The 20370-nt window shown below is 40.6% G+C and overlaps 1 protein-coding gene across 1 annotated transcript in view; it reads right to left on the bottom strand.

The window, feature by feature from the left end:
* GPR107 (G protein-coupled receptor 107) overlaps window positions 1-17855 on the bottom strand; it is a gene marked incomplete at its 5' end in the record, with an annotated part of 34673 nt that extends 16818 nt beyond the window's left edge. The window contains 14 exons of the mRNA XM_082492511.1: window positions 300-343; window positions 2232-2362; window positions 3371-3488; window positions 4064-4137; window positions 4963-5038; window positions 5965-6098; window positions 7632-7742; window positions 8560-8616; window positions 8826-8860; window positions 10489-10655; window positions 11232-11320; window positions 11578-11628; window positions 12472-12597; window positions 17745-17855. Coding sequence (XP_082348637.1) covers window positions 300-343; window positions 2232-2362; window positions 3371-3488; window positions 4064-4137; window positions 4963-5038; window positions 5965-6098; window positions 7632-7742; window positions 8560-8616; window positions 8826-8860; window positions 10489-10655; window positions 11232-11320; window positions 11578-11628; window positions 12472-12597; window positions 17745-17855 — 1324 coding nt within the window. The remainder of the gene's footprint in view (window positions 1-299; window positions 344-2231; window positions 2363-3370; window positions 3489-4063; window positions 4138-4962; window positions 5039-5964; window positions 6099-7631; window positions 7743-8559; window positions 8617-8825; window positions 8861-10488; window positions 10656-11231; window positions 11321-11577; window positions 11629-12471; window positions 12598-17744) is intronic.
* Window positions 17856-20370: the final 2515 nt, after the last annotated feature.

Below are 20370 nucleotides of genomic sequence, written 5' to 3'. Positions count from 1 at the left end.
AAGGCAAATCTGTCAAGATGATCTGCTCTAGATGTCATGTCTAGCTTGAGCACCGAGAGCTGTGCAAGTACAAGAGGAGTTTTACATACGAGTTCTGATAGTCAAAGAAATACACAGAAAAGCTCATTTTCCAGAAATTATTCCTACAAGCCCACTAAGGAAGAGCAGCTGTGTGACAACACCACAGTGTAGATTTATAGTTCTAGTTTACATATTTTAAATCCACATCACATGTTTGAAATTCTGGCATTATCTTATAGCATGTAGCATAAAACAGGAAAAAAATACAGATAACTTGCCTTTCCCATCTGTTGCTGAAGCCTCCTGTAAATGCCTTATTGACCTGAAAAATAAAAAAAAATAAGAAAAAGATGAGATTAGCTATAATTTTTGCATTCCCTTTTCACTGCGACCATGTAGAACTCTGAAAGTTTTGTTAGCTCTTTATGGCTGGGCTATTCTCATAATTAACTGTGCTTAGCACCACATATATTTCATCCCCATCTCCCTGGCTCAGGCAGTTAGTTCAAGTATCTGTACCTCCTTGTGATTAAGAAAGCCGATTGCTAAAGCCTACTTCAGCCTACAGAAAGCTTTGTGGGAGGGAGAGAGCAGAATGAGAAACTGGGGCATTTTCCAGCATAATGCTTTCCACTTGTACAGTTAAGCTGAGCTACTATTCAGAGTACTGCCAAGCATTTGGCATCTTACTGCTCTTTTAAGCTCTTTTCATTTAAATAGTTGATTACAGCTTATGTGTCTACATAGGCAACTTACGTAACAGAAGCCACCCTGCAGGAATGTAAATTCAAGGGCCAAGTCTTAGTCACCTTGCTCACATGAGTCATCCCACCAGCTGCAGTGACACTACCCAGATGAAAAAGGGGCAGGATTTTATGTCCTGGGCTTCACTGACAGTTTATGTTGGTACCGTGACAATGCAGGAACACTGGTTGCACACTATAAACACTTATAGAACAGCTCACCCAAACGCATTTGTTCTTCGGATACAGTTCCTTTATGGAATGCACGTTTTGTACCAGCGTTATCACTGGGTAGGACACACGGATTCTAGCATTAGGTAGTAAAAGCTGCTACTGTAGAAGTCACCTTTATCACAGGAAATCAGAGTCTCTCTACAATTAAAGTCGATATTCCTGCAGTTTTATTTACCATAACCAAACGCTCTCAACCTCAGAAGAGCTGCAGCATTTTGACTGGACTGGGGGAAGGGACAAGTGGGTAATGCAAATTTCTTGGAACATATTTCCCAGCCCTGACAGAAGGCCACCAAGACCTTGTAGGGTTTTGACCTTACACAGAGGACAATTGGGAAGGTAAGGACAGCTGAAACCCACCCTCGTAAGTCAAGCTGAAGCTTACTCCCATCTACTGAGCAACATGTATATGTCTTTACACACACACTACAGAACAGTTCTCTGAAACACTCAAGAGCTGCACACTCTAGAGTGACAACATGTTTACTAGACAGATATTTATATTCATTCTGCGTTTCAGAAAAAAATACTGGAGAAATAGAATATTCTGTGTTTACTAACCATGGAGCCAGAAGCTCCTTCATATCCTCCTTTAAACCCAGCTGTTTATCCAAGTAAGACTAAAATGAATTTGGAAGATAAATGTTCTGACTAACTGGCAAGAAGCAACAATAGTGTTTATCTGAATTATCTGTGTTTTGGTCAAGTTTTATATAACCAACATTATTCCTTGCCAAGTAGAGTGGAAGGAAGGGCAGGGAAATGCTCCCTGTGGGATTATTTCCTCTAAACAGTCAAGTAAAAATGCAGCTACTCCGCTTGAAGGCAGCACTGATCTTAGACAGCACTATTTTAGAATTTAACAGCCTGGTTTCCAACCCCAGTCAGTAAAGCAAAATCCCATTTCTCAATCTAAGAGAGCCAGCACTTCTGCTGAATTCCAGGTTTCAAAACCACCTCTGTCTGTACTGTGCTGGCCACACTTAAATCACCACCCACCTTACCTTATCCCCACTTTAATATCCCCAAAACAAATATCTTCTACAACACAAGACTGAAGTGTTAAGACTATACAGTTTTAAAAAAAAAAAAAGTTAATGGAACACTTGACTCCAAAGGACTGACTTTTTTGCTTCGGCAATATCTTTAGCTCTAACTATCAGTCAGTCATTAGTTCATGAACAGCTCAAGCCATCAGGGCTCAGAATTCACACAACACATACAGTGACTCACCATACCACTGGAAATAGGATGGCTCCACAACATAGCAAGTCTACCAGGAAGAGAATTTCTTTCCACAGCCCGTATTCAGTTGTCCCCTCTTCTGTTGACTCTATGATAATGTATGCCACATTTGCCAGTACCTACAGGACAAAACGTGCTTAATGGTTTCAGAAGCTTTCCAAGACGACACTAGATGTGGGCTGTCAGTAAAAGCTGTCCCACAATTGCAGGAAGAGACCATTCAGTAACACCAATAATTCTTCTACAGCTCTATGTCAAGAATGTCACACATTCAGCAGCATCTTCACAGGATTTACAGAAATAAAACTGATTAGAACTTATTTCTGCTGACATTCAGAAAGTAGTCCTTTTTGCTATATACCACACTGAATCTACTGCAGAGATAAAAACCAGCAAAATCTATTTATAAATATACAGAAACAGGACTCTGCATAGACTGTTAGCTATCTGTGTGTAAATGTATCATTCTAATTTAAGCCAGTAATTCAAACTGGTCATTGACCATGCTTTGTGTAAGAGCCTCAAACACCAATTCTATACTTCTCATTTTGCAGCTATGTAGGGGATTCCATCTGGAAAGGCAGAAAAGCTGTTCTATCTACAACAAATAAAAGCACAGCTCTCCTATTTACTTCAGTTCCTGGAGTAGGAGACAAGCACTGATCACTTTGAACACACTGGGAAAGTTTCCCTCAGACCCAACAGACCTTCAAGTCTTAGTTTTCTGTTTTTCTTAAGCCCATTCAGCAAGCGTTTCAGAAGTGAAAACTGTCCTGGTTTGATTTAATTTCTCTGCTTAGTCATTTAGTATTGTTTTACAGCCCAAGTTTTGCCCCAGCATGAATATACCTACCTTACAGCTACTAATCAAATAGCATCAGCAAGTGAACAACTTATTATCTCACACTCAACACAAGGAAAAAAGTAGGGAAAATTACAGAAGTAACTTCACAGAATCACAGAATCACAGAATTATCAACTTCTGGCCCAGGAAATTCCCACTCAACTGAAATTGTAACCAATAGGCTTATACAAGCAGTATTCTGTAAAAGATTCACAGCATTTTACAGTTCCCACAAGTAGCTCTCCCACATGACAGTTAAGTATTGACACAGCTCAGTCCTCACCTGAAGTGGGATGACAATCATGAAAATTTTTTTGTCTTTATCTGACAGGATGTGTTTAATGAAAGCCCAGCCTGTGCCAATAAGGGCGATAGTGATGAACAGAAGAGCACCCTTCAGTCTGAAACAGAAAAAGATACTGCAGAGAGAGACTTTATTTTATCACACTACTACTTCGGCCCAGGTTCTCTCCTACAGAGAGTAAAGCCACAAACCCAAACAAATGCCCTGCTATTCATAATATTGGCAAGTGCTCATCCCACAACAGTGAAGCAGATGTACTTGCTTACAACTGTGTATGACATAGCAATATTATGCTTCATTCACAATTGTCAATATATGCAATATTTTCCTGGGGGAGTCATCCATTCACCATTGTGAACAGGAGAAAACACTGGCAGCTGTACCCTCTTACCATTCACACCAAGAGCAAATTAGATACTTGAATATTAGTATGAACAAAAAAGCAAAGCATTTCTTATCCTTTTACTCCTCCACCCACATAAGTATCAATTCTCTGCAGCTGCCCTTACAAGTACAGCTTTCCCCTTCACACAGGGCTGATTGTTGTCTTGTCACTCAGAACGTAGTACCAAAGAATCAGCAATTTTCCAGTTCGCTCGGGAGGGGGGCAGCCCCACAGGGAACTCAGTTTCATTGTCTGAATCTATCACATCAATCTTCTGACACACTTACAGGTGAGTGATGTAATAAACAACAGCCCAGCCTTCAATAGGAAATCCCTGAGAAGAAATGTAGTGATAGTCGATCTGGAAGCAGAAAACACAGTATGTTACTTTACAAACTGCTCACCAGCTCCCGCCCATGTCTATAAGACAGGTCTGCTTGACAGCCACTTCAAGTTTCATTTTCCAATCAGCGTGTACAAACGCAGCTCTGTTACATCTCAGAGAATTTTTCCTCCCAACATCTTCTAGTTTTGTTTAGCAACAATGAGGTCATTTCCATTTGCTGTATTTCCTAAGTGTTAGGGAATATAACTTATACAATCTACATCCTTCCTACACAGCTCCCACACCTAACTATAGTTAAACAACTGCATTTGTAACCTATTTATTCATTCATTGTTCAAGTTCAGTTGCATTAGGTGACTAGAGGCTTCTAGTGTCACTTTCACTAGAAAGCAGGTTCAAATCATTAGACTCCAAAAATATTTGTAGCAGTTACACTACTGTGAAGGTGAAGATTGTGGCTGGCACAAACACTGAAGGATTAAATGCTTGTTATTACCTTTATTTATGAGATCTTTTCAATGGACAGGCAACATCAACACAATTCAATAGAGACTTTATGTATTACAAGTGTCAAAGCTTATAGTGTTAGATCTGTTACGGTACACCATAATACTTCAGATGAAGTAACAGCCCTGAATTTTACAAACATTCATAGAATGGTTTAGGTTGGTAGGGACCTTAAAAGCGAATCACTTCCGAACAGCTGCAGTTCAGTTCCAATGCTTCAACACTCTCTCTCCCTCCCATTCTCCCTCCTCAAAGCAGATTTCTCTAACAGCATGCCCTGGGTTCCATGTTTCTACTTCCCAGCTGAACACAAAGTAGAGAAGTTATACATACCGCATGGAAGACTAAGGAGAGAGATTTTGTGAAAGGGAGGGCTGCCATTAGCCAGTGAATCTTAAAGACATCATTTCTTGGAAGAAAAAAAGAAGGAAGAGCATCAATTAAAAGCCAGCGGTAAAAATTTCAGGTTCCAAGGGTATTTCTTTAAAACCTATAAACATCAAAGGGTAACTCCCAGGCTGAGCTGGCTATTAGTGTAAAAGGATTCCCTTTAACACCACAGTCCAAGTTTCTGCAACATCCTGAACATCATTTCAACTACATGTTCTGCAACTCTGTTTTTTAATACTTGGGCTAATTAAAAATACTAATTCATGGGAACATCTTGCCTATATAGATCCTAACTGTTAGAAAATTTGCTAAACATAATTCAAACATGCATTACTCCAACCTAAGTTCCCAAGTCACTATACCACACCAAGTGAACTCCAGACTACCACATAATCTGATCACCAAATGAATTTCAGATTAAGTCAGAGGTAAAGCCAAAATGGAACCATAGGTGCTCCTGGCTTCTGTTGCTATGCTTTAACTATTAAGAAGCAAGATTTTCAATTAGGAATTCCTACCACTTTCAACTATAATCAAAACATTTATGACTCTCCACTGCCATAAGCTGATATTGCCCATATGAAAAAATTTGGTCAAGTTTTTCTTGTTGTTTATTTTCACATAGCATTCACCTTTCTGCCATCAACTGCAGAAGTTTCCTGTTTATTTGTTGCCACAATATATTGTAATATGTAGACTGCATGACTCATTTCTTGATGTAAGACTTGATAACTTTAGAACACTAGTCTGCAACAATGATATTGACAGAAGGAGCTATTCTCAACTATAAACTGTATGTATCAGGCATAGAATATTGAACTGATTTGGAGTTTTAAGTGATTAAATCTGACTGTGAATTGGGCATTATGAGAAGAGGAATAAAAAAAATAAAAATCAAACAAGGTAGACCCATACTTGTCACTGACACCAAACCGGTCCACTTACCTACGTTTACGAAGTACGTGGATCCATACAGTCCCAGACAGGAAAAAGAAGATAGCCATGGAAATGTAAAGTTTTGGCAGTGGGATCTCACCCGCTGAAAGGTAGCTTTCAGGATTCTTTTCCGTAATTTCTATCTGAATATTAAAGGTGTGTTATGTGTACAGTTGAGAAAACATTTTATTAAAGCATTAAGTTAACAATTACAGTTCACAATCAAATTTGCTCATTTAAAATTAGCTTTTCTAGAGCAGTGACTGTTATGAGACCCTTTAAGAAAAAAAAAGTAAAAGCAGCTTTTCATCCTCAAGAACCTCACAACATTTCACAAAATTACACCCACAACAATAATTTCATTGAAAAGCAGAAAAGGACAGAGGTTCCTTCCAGTGCTTCAGTTATGCAACATAATTCAGAAAGGCAAAATAATTTTCCCAAAGAATAGTTGTTCTCTATACCAAACTTCAGAGTTTGCCCATGTTTGATTCAGAAACAATATCTACAACCTTGCATAAACGAGCATAGTCCCAATTTTAGCTGTGGAGAGAGTCATACAGAGCTAAAAAACCTTCACTCTTAGGTTTACTACAGTGGATTTCTTCACCTGTCAAGAAAAAGGAAGAACTCTCCTGCAAGTCTATTACCCTGTGACTGAGGAAACAGAATTTTTATTTAATGTCCTACTTATGCCCTTTAATGGCTTGGCTATATGTGCTAGGACTTCATTAAAATAATGCATCAGGACTCGTTTGCAGTAGTGAAATTGTCCTGCATCTTTAAGTAGAACCAAGCAGATTAGTTATCCAGGTTGTCTTCCCTTTCCAATTTCTTCAGTGGATCAAACAAACAGCAACTAAAAAACTTAGTCTTCTAAACATACAACTTCAGAGGATGATTTAAAGTAGTTGAGGCTGAGTTAAGTTGCTGCTAGTTTTTATCACCTACATGTTCCCTCTCCTTTCCTTTGCAGTAGCGTCAGCACAACCATGTAAAAAGCAGTTCAGGGGTTTGATCTGGCTGAGAACTACCTCAGTCCATGAGGGTATCGTTACAGAATAGCTCACTACAGACCATCGTGGATGCCAGCACGAGCACAGGAAAGAGAAAAAAGGGGAAGCCTGAGCTCTGATAATGCACTCTGGCGCAAAGGAACACAGGACCAAACCCTTGGATGTTAAAAGGGACAAGACATTTACTATAACATATTGCCTTTAAGATGTGCATCTAACTGTAAAAACACATCTTTAATTATGCCAGAAAAAGCAAAAACACTGAATTCACAAATACCAACAATTTAGATTGTGGCAACAGCCTTAATATCTGTAATTGCGTAAAGAAAAAAAAGTGATTTTTGAGACCAGCAAAACACAAACAGCTGTTTTAGCTCCCATCCCATTACAGCATGTAGTCACAACTTTGTAGACTGAACCCAGCCCACACGCAGTCTTCAGATTTCCAGACATTTCTCCAAACCCAGTATTTTAATTCTTCTTACTGTAGTTGCTTCCTTCAGAAATTCCACCACAGAGATTAAATGCTCAACTCTGAATCACTTCCCACCCCATATATACACTCATGTACAGCACGTGCTTGGTATACAAGCTGGCATTGAAAGCTGTGTATTTCAATCTAAGTGAATGAGTTAATTATACTTTAGAAGCTATACTCACATCAAGACTAAATAGCTGCTGATCATTAGTCGGCCCACCATTGCCAAAACATTTATGGAAATATAGGCTGTAGAGACCTTCTTGGTTATCAGAGCTGATGTTGAAGAAAAACTGAAAATAAGAAGTAGGAAAGTCAGCATTCTTCTCATTCACAACAAGGTTGCCCTGGTAAGAAGACATCTCTACTGAAGCATGAAGAGAGTCAGTCATTTAGGGTCAGCTGGTTCCTTTCAGCAAGCACACTGTTCTGAGGATACCAGCATATCTCCAAGTTTCAACAGAACTCCAGATGCAGAATCATTGCACCTATTTATGACTGTGCACTCTGGTAATCCAAGACCTTTATCGAAGACCTTTCAGTACCAGTGTTAACTTACTTCACCAGCGAAAAGATAACAAGAGGTGTATATTTAACATGGTGAAGTGTAACATTTTGCTCTTACATGCCCTAAAGCATAGGCATCTATTCTGTTCCTCCTCCAACTATATACATTGTGATAGCTATGGAAGCAATATTTGTGTCACATAACAGAATTTAAAATGTCTTTGTTCTACAGTAACCAACAATCACAAGTGAACCAGGGTGCTGAAACAAAGCGCTAATCTGGTTTCATGCAAAATATCTTCCTCTTAAGTGAGTCAGTCAGGTCCCAACTATCTGTTGTTAGAAATCTGCATGCACTAGTTGCACCACAGTAAACTTTAATATGCTGAGCCGCACAGACTAAGATATTTACAACTGCATCATACCAAAGAGTTTAAAACAACCCTCACACTTTATGAAGAGACTTCCAGCACTTATTCTTAACAAGAGTCCACTCAAAAAACTTCCTGAGCATGAGAGGCATCTATACCAGACTTTTACTTTTCACAAAGTCATATAGTGAAGGAACTGTCAGCACACACTAGACACTGACAGACAACTTACCTGAAATGAAAAAGTTCCTCTGTCATTGTGAACAGGATGTTCTTGTTCTACCATGCTCTGGGAAAAGGAAAAGATACTTTTAGATTTTTTTAAGCAAGTAACTACCACATTTGGCTGCATCAGCCGGGCAATCCAAACAGCATTCTGTATATTTAGAGTGGAGGCTGAAAGCAACAGAAAAATAACACTCTCCACTTTCTGGCTATGCTTATACTGGAATATTCCCCCAGATTCTTTCTGAAAGAGAACAGCAGATAGTTTCTTACCTGTGAAGATGTTGTACTTCGTTTGGACTTCTCATCTAGAGATAAAAGTATTAATAGTACATTTAGAGTGTTTGCATTTAGACATCCTCAGACTACCACCTTTTACACACTGCCAATACCTTACTCAAATCTTCCTGTACTTGTCTGCGTGGCAGTTTCCTAGATAATCATTAACAGAGATTCTTTTCCAGTCTCTCCTTACTCTCCCAGGACTCTTCCCACAAACAGCATTCATTCTAGATACATCCTCAAATGCCAGGACAGGCTCCTCCACTATTACACCTTCTACAAAAGCCTACCCAAGAAGTCTTCCCAACCCCTCCAATTATAGGGATGCAGTTGGCAGATGACCTACACCAGCTACAGTCTACAGCTACAACTTTTAATGATATCACCGAGTACTGTTAATTTCACTGAATAATCTTAATGTAGACATTAATACATGGCCTAGCAAATATATGGACGTCCTAATTAGGCGTGGGGAAGGAAAAAGTTCTCAGCTTTTTACTAAGCAAAGCCCTAGAAAAAACCCAAACAGAACAACAACAAAAAAAGAAACAAAAGCCCAGGTGACCTGCCAAGAAGCAGAAGTTCAAGAGTTAAGCTTTGCTTTTGGCTTCCACACATCAGTGTGCTGTCCATGTGCATGCTACACTTTTTAATGCAAGAAAAATCACAACTAGAGCTGTCAGATCAATCTTCAGTGCCATCCAGCTTTAGTTCTTGACTTGTTAGAACAGCTCTGCGCAATTTTCACCTATACCAAAGCTTATAAACATGACACGGAGAGACAGACTCAGACTACTTCAGATCAGATTGCTACACTTCTAAACTCTTCCAGGAAGAGATAACATGAACTGTTTAGAGCTAATCTCAGCTCTGATGGGATTATCGAGTTTTGTCTGCTGGTCTGAAAGCCAGATGAAGACTTGTGCCTCCAAGAAAGGTCAATGGTACAGTTACTTCTTCATCCCCATAGCTTCTAAGTGACAGAATAGATTTCAACTCTTTAGATAAAGAAGATCATAGAAGAATAGAAATGTTGACTGGAAAAGACCTGTGGAGGTTTTTAATCCAACTTCTGACTCAAAGCATGCCTAGTGTCAATAGTATCTCACACTGACTCTGGATTTTAGTCAATTGTTTAAAACCTCAAAGGATGGGGGATCTACAACTTCCACATATGATCTGCTACAGTGTTGTAATACCCAGCTAGGAAAGTCGTCTTTTCCCTCCTACCATTCAATCTGAGGCACCCAAGACTTAATAAAGGGGAACAGCCACAGGTTGCACTGTGTGCCATTACTAAAAATAGCTTGGCATTACTGTTTTTCTACCCTTCCTTCAACTAGTTGTTGGTGGCTTCCAGATTCCCCCTTAGCCTTCTTTTTGCCAGACAAAGACAAGCGAGTACCTCAACCCCTCCTCACAGGTACTGTAGGTCTCCAGTCACGTTACATCTCTGCTGGACCAATAGAACAGAAATCACTGAGCAGGAGAGACTCCAGCCCAGAAGATCGCTTCTATGCACAGGTTGACGCAAGACTGTGCATGAAGTTCTAGCCCAAGGGGACCCCAGGATGTGACCACAACACACTGCTGGATGCACATCAATGAGGAACTAGCAGTGAGAGCACATATAGGTCTGGTTTAGCAGGCTTACCTCTGCTGTCCGTATTTTGGTTGGTCTTTGCAGGACTTTTACCGGAATCACTGCTCTGTTCAGACGTTTTTAGCGGCTTGGTACTTAAGGCAGTAATGTTTTCCTCAGACAGGAATGAAATTTTAGGTAACAAAGAGGCAGCTTCCGCAGAGAACCGTACTTTCACACTAAATAAAGAAAGAGTTTTTATACAAAATGAAAGCAAATCAACATTCATAAAGAGGCTGTCATCACCTACATATACCCAATAAAAGAAAATCAACTTGTCTTGACTTGTTTTTTACCACAGAGAACATGCAAGCACCAGATCATGACTTAAAGCAGCTCAGCATTGAACTGATAACTGTGTGAAACAGTTACACTTGTTCTTGCAAAAGATAACAACACAGCCTCGAAGGTACTTCCACGAAATAGATAATTCAAGACAAACAATAAAATGTCATATTCAGGGCAAGTGCTGCAGAAGTGACCCAAGACTTCAAGTTCACACCTTCAGCACAATTAAGATATGATTTTTTTGCCCTATGTCCCCTTGTCCCTCCAGCAAGGGATTCGGCCATTTTTATACTGCAGATTTTTTCTTTCACTCTCATCTCCCCTCAGCTCTCAAGAAAACCATTAAAAAATAAACTACATGCACAGCAGCTTTCCAAGACCTTAAAGAAATTCCACAAGTGCTACATTAGCTTCAACCAGAGGAATAATTTTAAAGTGTAGTGCACACTATTTCACTATTTACTTACACTTCAGTATTTAAGTCCAGAAGTAAGATTACAATGGAGAGATCTTGCTCTGGTTTCCTTTTCAAGATACAGTAATCCGCTTCTTCATCCTGGTGATACAAACAAAACACCTCTGAAACGCCCTCCTATTTATAAGAAATGGGACACATTCTCCCCCAGGTAGAGGTTACTATCCTTAGTCCAGCAAGTTGTAAAATTGAATTATCCTTAACAAGCTGCCCATGGACCAAAGCCTCCTCCCCCGCCCTTTTTTTTTTTATTTTATTTCTTCCAACTGTTTCTGGAATGAGGTAGACTACAAGATGTCTCCAGCTTAGAAAACCAAGTTCACATGTCTTAGTCTTACCAGGTAAGTGGAGAACCCATCATTCCTTGTTCGATCCAAACTGAACCCCACCTATGAGACAATTGAGAAGAATCTGTCAAATTAAAACAGCTCAGGTTCCCCTAGTATCAGAAGCCAAACCACCTCTGAAAGTCAAAGACACTGCTCTCTAAATAAATTAACTTATGTTTAAGGCAGAATCCAGGTATTTTTCCCCATTACCCAATTAGACAGGAAAACAAAAACATTCAAACATAATAAACTTGCTCTTTCATCCATATCTACCAAGAATAAAATACATACTGATTGAAACCCAAACTAATCTAGAGTACCTTCCGTCCCTGAACCTTTTAACTTATTTCCGTATTTTTCCAGACGGTTTTGTTCAAGGAAAACATTTAATACTTTCAGTAACAAAGAGGTTGAACTGTGCAGAAGAGTGAGAACACGGGTCTGTTTTCTACCCTAGTATTTCAGTCTCTCTATTGAAATCACTAATATAAAATATTGTATAACAAGTAATGATATAGTCCTCTAAAAATAAGACAGTTACTGTTCTGGAAACCTACTGATATAATGATTACAAGGTGTATTGTAATGCAGCAGGACAACAATGTCAAAATCTCACATCAGAGGACTGCTTAGGAAACCTATGTTCAATATAGGTTATAGATTATAGATGTGTGCACCAAGTTCAGTAGAGAATCTGACAAGTTAAAGTTTATCCTTAAAGCAGAATGGATAGTGCTCACGGATAAATCTCACAATATACATATCCTCATAAACAGCTCAGAGCAGGGAGCACAGCCAACAGCACCGGCAGTTAGGATCTGACACCTCAAACAAATTAAGGCATCCAGTGCAAGGGCAGTTCACAGGAAGCTTAATACAGTCATTGGACTCAAAGTAACTTACTGACAAGCTGCTCTTGTCATCAGAGCCCACAGGTGGCTTCAACGAAAGGTTGCTGACATTGACTTTCATGAAACCATTCTTGAAGAAGCCAAAGGTGTTCAGGTGCACTTTCTGCCTCACATCATCCTGTAAGAAAGGAAAGTAAGTTCACAAATCACATACACAGCCATGTGCAGCAGCGGTCAAAGAGAAAGCAGGGTGACACAGATTGACACTTAATAATTAAGTATTCATGTGAAATATCTATCTGATCTTACCAAGTGCAAATTTCTTCAGGATACCTTCAGATACAACCAATTATTTCACTGGGATCAACCAACTTTTCCAATAACCTGAACAGCAAGAACTTCAAATAAGTGTGTCTTTGCTAATTACCTGGCTATACTACTGTGGTATGTACAAGAAAAAAGTCTGGAGAAAGTTTAATATCTCACATCACTGATTAATCAAGACAACTATTGTTTGAACACTACTGTCATTTCAATAGACTGAAGAGGAATTAGTTGACTATAGTGATCTTCCTTAACAGAGCTGGGTTTTGGCAAACAGTTTAAAAAGTATCACAATGTATTGTCATCCCATCAGGTCTTCTGTTAGGAAGAGTCAATGTTTGGACAGTCAAACACCTAACACACTGCAAAACTACATGTATGGGTAGATGAGAAAATTTCTTATGCAGCCCCATTACTCCAAACAATCTTTAGCAAGGCTTGTGTCTTTAAGTAGGATAAATACCAAAAAATAGGTACAGTAGGATAAATACCAAAAAATAGGTACATGGGTTCAAAGAGAATTGATAGTTTTCGCTAGTAATCACTAGGGTTAGTTTCTCCAAAATGAAAATTCCAATCCCTTCTTTTTCTCCCAGTTTAGCCACAGAATAATTGACTCCCTCTCAGTCTGGTGATGAAACAGTAGAAATTGATCCCTTTCCACACCTTGCTCAGCTGATAAAGGTTCAAGTACAGTGAGGCTTGTTTGTTTCTTTTTTTAACTAAGATCATGAAGGACCTAGGAAAAGCAGTAAACATTACACACAGCTGCCACATCAGATGAGGAAAGGTCATTTTGCATTCATAAATCAGTAAATAGGTATGGAGCTGAACCCTCAATTCTACAGAATCATTAATTGCAACAAAAGCAGAAACAGAGAAAAAAAAATTAAAAAGCAAGTTTAAAGTGTGTTTTAAAGCACTTTTACAAGATGTCACTAAAAATAAGAAAACTGCTTTTTCCTCATTCTTCTAGGAAAAGATAATCAGATTGCAGAATACCCTCAGCAGAGAAGTCAGCTGCTAAAGGCAAACAAACTGTTCTGGACAAGGTATTGAAAGACAGAGCTAAGAACTTTGGAAGTACAGTTAAGTTCTCTCTCTTCCTTTGCCCCTACTATTAATTTTGACATCTCTGCATAAAACATTCCTGACGCATAAACATCACTCACTGTAATAGCAGAGCACTAAACCTGACACAGCTAACCTGTAATCTAGGTGTAATAAGATCACCCTAATAGAATCAAGTTAACCTGGCAAATAAGCAGATGGTTCCCTTAATGCTCAAAAGGGGAAAAAAAGTTAGTGACACATAGCTCACAGCAGATGCTTTGTTCAACAGAGTATTATAGCTGTGCTGTCTCCAGGTTCTAGGTCACTTAATGTGCTTGAAACAACAGCCCATCTGGTCCATTTAACACTGCTTTCAATATAATTTCCCAGTCAGAATAGAAGATTAATACTAGCTCTTTACATAGCACATCAGGCATATTTAATCACATCTGGACAGATAAGTCTGGGTGATTAGGTAGAGGGGAATATGAGGGGGGATACGGTGCTATCCAGCCACAAGGTGTTTTACACCTTGTAAACATGACTACAGACAGCTGCTCAGTCCAGAGTACTTGCAAAAGCTATTCAGTTCAATTTGAGTTTATTTACTTTGCTGGTTCACCACTGTGCTCCCCACCACCAAAAGATAATTAATATACAGCACACGCACTTTCCTCCCTGGTTTTATCTCAGCTTTGAGTGCTTAGAGTTTACAGATTTAGTTCACAAATCCATCAGCTTTACATGATCCCACACACACTGTCACTAGTTGCCACCAAGCAACAGCACGTCCTCCAAGAGCATCTACTGCTCCACATATCAACAGCTTAAAGATACTGGCTTACTAATAATTGTCTCACCTCTCACAGGAGCTTTAACTGATTGGAAGAATCCGGCTTTTATTTATCACTCAACTGCTGACTTCAGAGATATTCGATTGTAAGTTTAAAACAAAGGTGTGAATAAGTGAATACTTAAGCACCTGAATCATTAACATACACATTATTTTAATTTATGGAGGATGCACTTTAACAGTCAAGCCTCCCCCTTTGAGAAGGGATGATCTGAGATTCATCACTAACAGGTTGCAGTCAAACCAATACAGTAAGTTCTCAGCTTATTTCCATAAAAAGACTTCCCCACTTCTTCCACTCCTTTAGGATAAAAATTGATCCTGCAACATTTGCATAAGGTTACAGGAAAAGTGGGATCCAAGATCCTGTAGCCCAGAATGGGCAGAAAAACATTCTCTAATATTTTACCCCAAATCTAATTGGAATCACACTCACAGTACAGTGAAAGCTTCACCAGAGTGCGCTTAATCTTACATGGAAGGAATTTTATTATTTGTGCAAGACTAATAGCAATACTTATAATTTGTGTAAGACTAAACGAATTATTGTGAAAGGTATTTTCAACTTGAGCAATCAAAGCCCGATACCTACCAACATTAAAGGCCACAAGCATTTACAAACAACCACTGAAAAATAGCATCTTCCAAATAATAATTTAACACGAAACTGCAATCTTGACAAGATCATAAAATAGGAGAGACCTTACTTCCCTTTTGGAAGCCAGTTAATTGCAAAGATAACTCACTTTAATCAGAAACTAACACCACAGCTGCTACACAGCATTGTCAGTTGGATGGTTCCTCTTGATAAATAACTAGAAACTGGCAAATTTGGCTACTTGCTAGCATTAAACTAACTTCCTCATTCTCCGAGACAGTTTGCCATTGCATTATGCAAAAGATAAGGTTTCAATATCATAGCATTCAACTGTTAAAACAAAAAAAAAAAAATATATCTTTTTTTAGGTCAAAAGAAGCATTTTAACTACCAGCTACTTCTGGAAATCTCTGAAAATTGTTGCCAGTCCTCTACAACTTCAATTTTTGTAGAGGTTTTGTTTTGTTTTTAAACATAGCTCATTAAACTAATGAAGCTGATAACAATTGCTATTAAGGAAGAGAGTCTCCTTTGACAAAGTTAGTCTAATAGCAAGATTTAAACAAATAATTTTTCTAAATCCTAAGAAATAAATCATTTTGTATGCTTTTATAAAGAGAAAATAAGTTATTTTCAGAACAGGAAACCACTCAGACTGCGGTTTGCTCCTTTGACGACAAAAAAGCTTCACCTTAGCATGCTCATTACAAAGATACAAGAATGAGGCTATTCTAACTTAAGCAATAACAGCTTGTTTGAGGAAACCTAATATCAAACACTCACACAAAGCTGTGGCCTTTAGCTTGGCACATGGTCAAAGCACACTTACAAATGAGGAGCCAATGGCAATAACGCTAGCAGGGAGATTTTACTGTGAAAGGGTACAGTTGTTGCAGCCTGATGTTTACATAAACGCTGTAAAACGTCGGATAAAGTAGAAAGGAAGAGATTGTGCTCTAACAATAAAGCTCATATTTATGCAGGAGGTGGACAAAGGCATTAACACACTTCTACTTTCCGCAGTGCTTGGTCGGTCAGGTGTTGCAACTCACACAGAATACCTACAAAACTAAAACCATACCTCACTTTGATCGTAAAAATCAGCAAACACGGTTTAGTAATTGAGCCAGGCAGTTAAGAGACACCCTAATAGGAACTAGAAGCCATAATGTTTGCTGCTGAGAATGTGTGCTTGGGGCTAGCTTGAACGTTTTCTATGTAAGGGGGAATTATCAACCCAGGAGAAATTCTTCCAGCACTCAACTGTTGGTCACAAATTCCTCAAAACAATAGTGTAACCAGCACAAACTTCCTAATTTATTGCTTCAGAGAAAACTTCACTTTTCCTGAAGCAGAAAAATATTCATGTGGTAGCATCTTAGACAACCACATAGCCTGGAGAGTTCCCTACAAATAAGGGAACGTCCCTTATGAATGTCCCCCTGGCATTCACCATATCCCAAAGGCCGAAGGGGAGCTCCTGCAAAGTTTTGGTGCTCTCCCTAAACTGGTACAAGAATAGAGTAATGCCGGTCCTAGTGATGTACCACTTTTATTAATTCTTTTAATGTTTCTATTGAGAAAACACTGCCAGTTGTTGACAGCAAGAACAAAATTAACAACCTCATTATGACGATTTCAATTTACAGAGTATTTCATGAACAATACAGAAGCCCTTAAAAAGCATCACCCCAAATGCAGAATTCCTCTATCACATAACAACTGTGCAGCTCTTCATTTAAAACACCAGATATCTGCAGGTCCAGAGTACTGCTCTTCGCCACAATCTGCACCACTTCCTATCAACAACCTCAAATAACTAGTTTTCTTCAAATACAGGCACAGGACAACACAACACTCTTTCAAAGCACAACCAGAAGTCTATTAAACTAAATTAAAGAGATGTCAGCATCAATATCTCCTGCGTCTACTAACTGCTTATTTGTGCAAAGAAACTACACCCAAAAGGCTAATAAGACAGCCACACAGTCTTTCAGACTCAAGCAACCAGTGATTAGGACAGGAAAACTGCTGCAGAGCACAGATTAAAAGCAAAAACAACCCCCAAACCCCTTTCAGACACATCCCGTGTTCAGCCTTCTCTCATCACACACAGCTTTCCTTCTCGCTTTTAACAGGATGTGAAGCATTTGCACCTTCAAACCGCTCCACTTCTGAGGCCCCTTCAGGCGTTTTTCCCACGCCTAGCAGGCAGCCAGGGATAGGGCTAAGGGAATAATGCAGAGAAAAATAACGGGAAAAACAGAACACAGCCGGGCCCGGGCAGGCTGAGGCACAGGGGAAGAGACCAGAAAGTAGCGAAAAGGGAGAAGGGCCAGGGGGAGGCAGCGGGACGAGGCTGGAGGCGCGGGGAAGAGAGAAGCGCCCCGGCCCGCGGGTAGGCCCAGGCCGCCTCGCCGCTCCCCTCAGCCGGCCCGGGGGGAGCCCAGCGCGGCCGGGACCAAGCCTACAGGGACGGGGGCAGCGCAGACCTTACTTTGAGGGTGAGGTGATGGACGCGGGCGCCAGCCGGGCCCGCCCAGAGCAGCGCCAAACCCAGCACGATCGTGGCCGCCGACAGCCCAGCCCCAGCGCCGCGGGCCGCCATGTTTATTCCAGCATCAGCATCCTCTTCCCGCGCCACTTCCGGGGTCAAGGGGCGGTGGCGGGGTCACGGGGCGGTGGCGGGGTCACGTGACCGCGGCGGGGCGGGGCTGCCCCTCCCTCCTGTCAGCGCCGGGTCTGACCTGTCACGGTCGCTCCTCTCCCGCCAGCGGGATTTGTCCCCTGTCACCGGTGTTTTGTGGCTTCTTAGCCCTTTTCTCTCCCTCCAGGGCCCTTCTGGGCTTCCCCCCGCCCGGAGGCTGTCTCCCACGGTGCCCCCCGCGTTGGGCCGGGCCCCGCAGTGAGGGCCATGGCGGCAGCCCGGGGCCCTGCGGCAGCTCCCTCTTGCAGGGGGACACTGCCCAAAGGGAACCCCCTGAGCCCGCCCCATCTTGTGGGGAGGTGCTCGGCGAGGGCCTGGTTTGGGGTTAGGCCCCGACAGAGCTGCTCTGGTCCCGGACGAAGGCCACAGCTCTTCCCGCCTCAGCCCTCAGCACCGCAGTAGAGTTCGGAGGGAGATGTGGTGGTGTTGCTTCCAGCTCAGCCGTGGATCAGCCAGCAAGTTTCAGCTTCTTCCTGTGAGCTATGGTGAGAGCAGATGTCTGAGCATCAGAGAGTCCAAACAGCTGAAAAACTGCCTTTCTGTTTAAAGCTGGGTCTACAGTGTTAATTTCAAGTGTGACCGAAAAAATATATAACAAAACAAAGGGCTTTCTGCTTCCTTACTGGAATAGTTTTGTAGCTATTGAACTGTTTGAAACTGTAGCTGTAGTCCCACTTAAAAATGAAACGACAAGCAGGTTGGGCCTGGCTTCAGTGACTTCTTTGTTGCTCAAACTGAGAGTAACACGAGAAGCAAAGTGAACATGAACAGTGGCAATTAGAATAGCTTTTAGGCTAACACATTGCCAAAAAAAAATTGAAAGGCTATGTGATGGCAAGCTATCAATGTAAATAAATTTAATTCAACAGTGGGGAGTCCTGGGCTGTCAGCTCTTGGAAGTTTCTTCATCTAGAGCCAGATAAACAACTCGATTGGACCAGGCGAGTAGTAAAATGCAAGTGAGGGTAAAAAGGCAGAGAAAAATCAATAGTCTTAACCTTTATATTAGCAAGATTACGTAGAATGTCACGTCTTTGTACAGAAGTGATTCAGATGTTACTGTATGTTACCTCTCAGAATTTCATTTCCTCCTTTTTTTTTATACTCTTAGGTAATAAAATAAACACAAAAATCTCGCTGTCAGCCAAAACACCTGGGGTGCTACCAGAAAATATCTGGAAGCATGGAAAAAAAAAATAAAAATCAAACTGTTTTTCTAGTAGGATTCTTTGTCTGGGCAGTAACTTGTACATGCCGCTAGATGTCCTGTCAGCATCAGGCCTTGTAGTGCACGTAGCTACACCCCACAGATTGTAAGAAGCCTAAGTAACTACGAACATCAGATGATTTATTCTGAAAAGATAACTCTGGTCCAGATATTTTCTTAGAATTAATATTTTTAATGTTGAAATTATTATAATTCCTGTGCACGGACCACCTGGAAAACCTAGTTGCTTGCAACCACAGCTGCAGCGCAGACTTTCATGCCTTGCTCCACTACTGAGTATCAGGCACACTTTGATTACTTCAGTGGTCAAATAGCATGAGGTTTTCCCCTATAATTCTGGGGATTGGTTCAGCTGAAGAGCCTCTTAGTCTGAAGATGCTCCCTAATATCAACCAGGGATTTTTATGCCACAGACTAGAAACTGTCTGAAGATATTTTTTTTCATGTAACTCTCCACCAACTATTAGGATATTGTAGTAACTGTAAGCTCCCCACTTACCTAGACTCAATGATCTCAAAAATAGAATTTACAACAAGTTTACTTTCTTTGGCTATGCATTTTTCTAAGAAATTGTATGTTAAAAGAAGTCTGTACTTCAATTTACATCTCTGTCAAAATGCAATCTGGCTGCTGTCTGTAATGAATATGCTATAACAGCATCTCTCATTGTTACATTGATATGTTTTACTGTAGCTTCCAGACAAGATTTGCCTTGCTCTAAATGTGCTGTTTCTAGCACGTACAGTTATTCTCAGCTGTGGTTAAACATATTTAGCCTGGATATCTTTTTCCTTTACTCCTTCATTGCTCCCAAACATCTCATTAGAACCTTTCACGAATTTTTTTTCTTTTTAGGCATATTATGGGCAGCTATAGAGATTGGATGGAAAGCATCAGCAGTGTCACAAAAATCTTGACATAGCAACAACCTACAGGTACACCTCAGTACAGAGTGAAACAGATTAAGTGTCAATTCATTGATGTACACCATGAGCCAAGGTATGGGCATGTCATGGAGTAGCAAGGGCTGGCTGTTCTGTGGAGCTGGAAGATGAACACAGTAACAACACCAGCAGGGCAGGCACCTCACCGCTCAGGGTCCAGTCCCACATTCCCAAGCGAGGTGAGCAGGGCAGGCCCAGGGACAGCAGCTGGGAGCAGCTGATAATCCAGGTCATCAGGTGGGT

This window comes from Vanellus vanellus (genome assembly GCF_965231255.1).
Source record: "Vanellus vanellus genome assembly, chromosome: 18".
Taxonomy (NCBI): domain Eukaryota; kingdom Metazoa; phylum Chordata; class Aves; order Charadriiformes; family Charadriidae; genus Vanellus; species Vanellus vanellus.
Note: the sequence above shows the minus strand (reverse complement) of the source record. Positions and strands in the feature narration are given on the sequence as shown.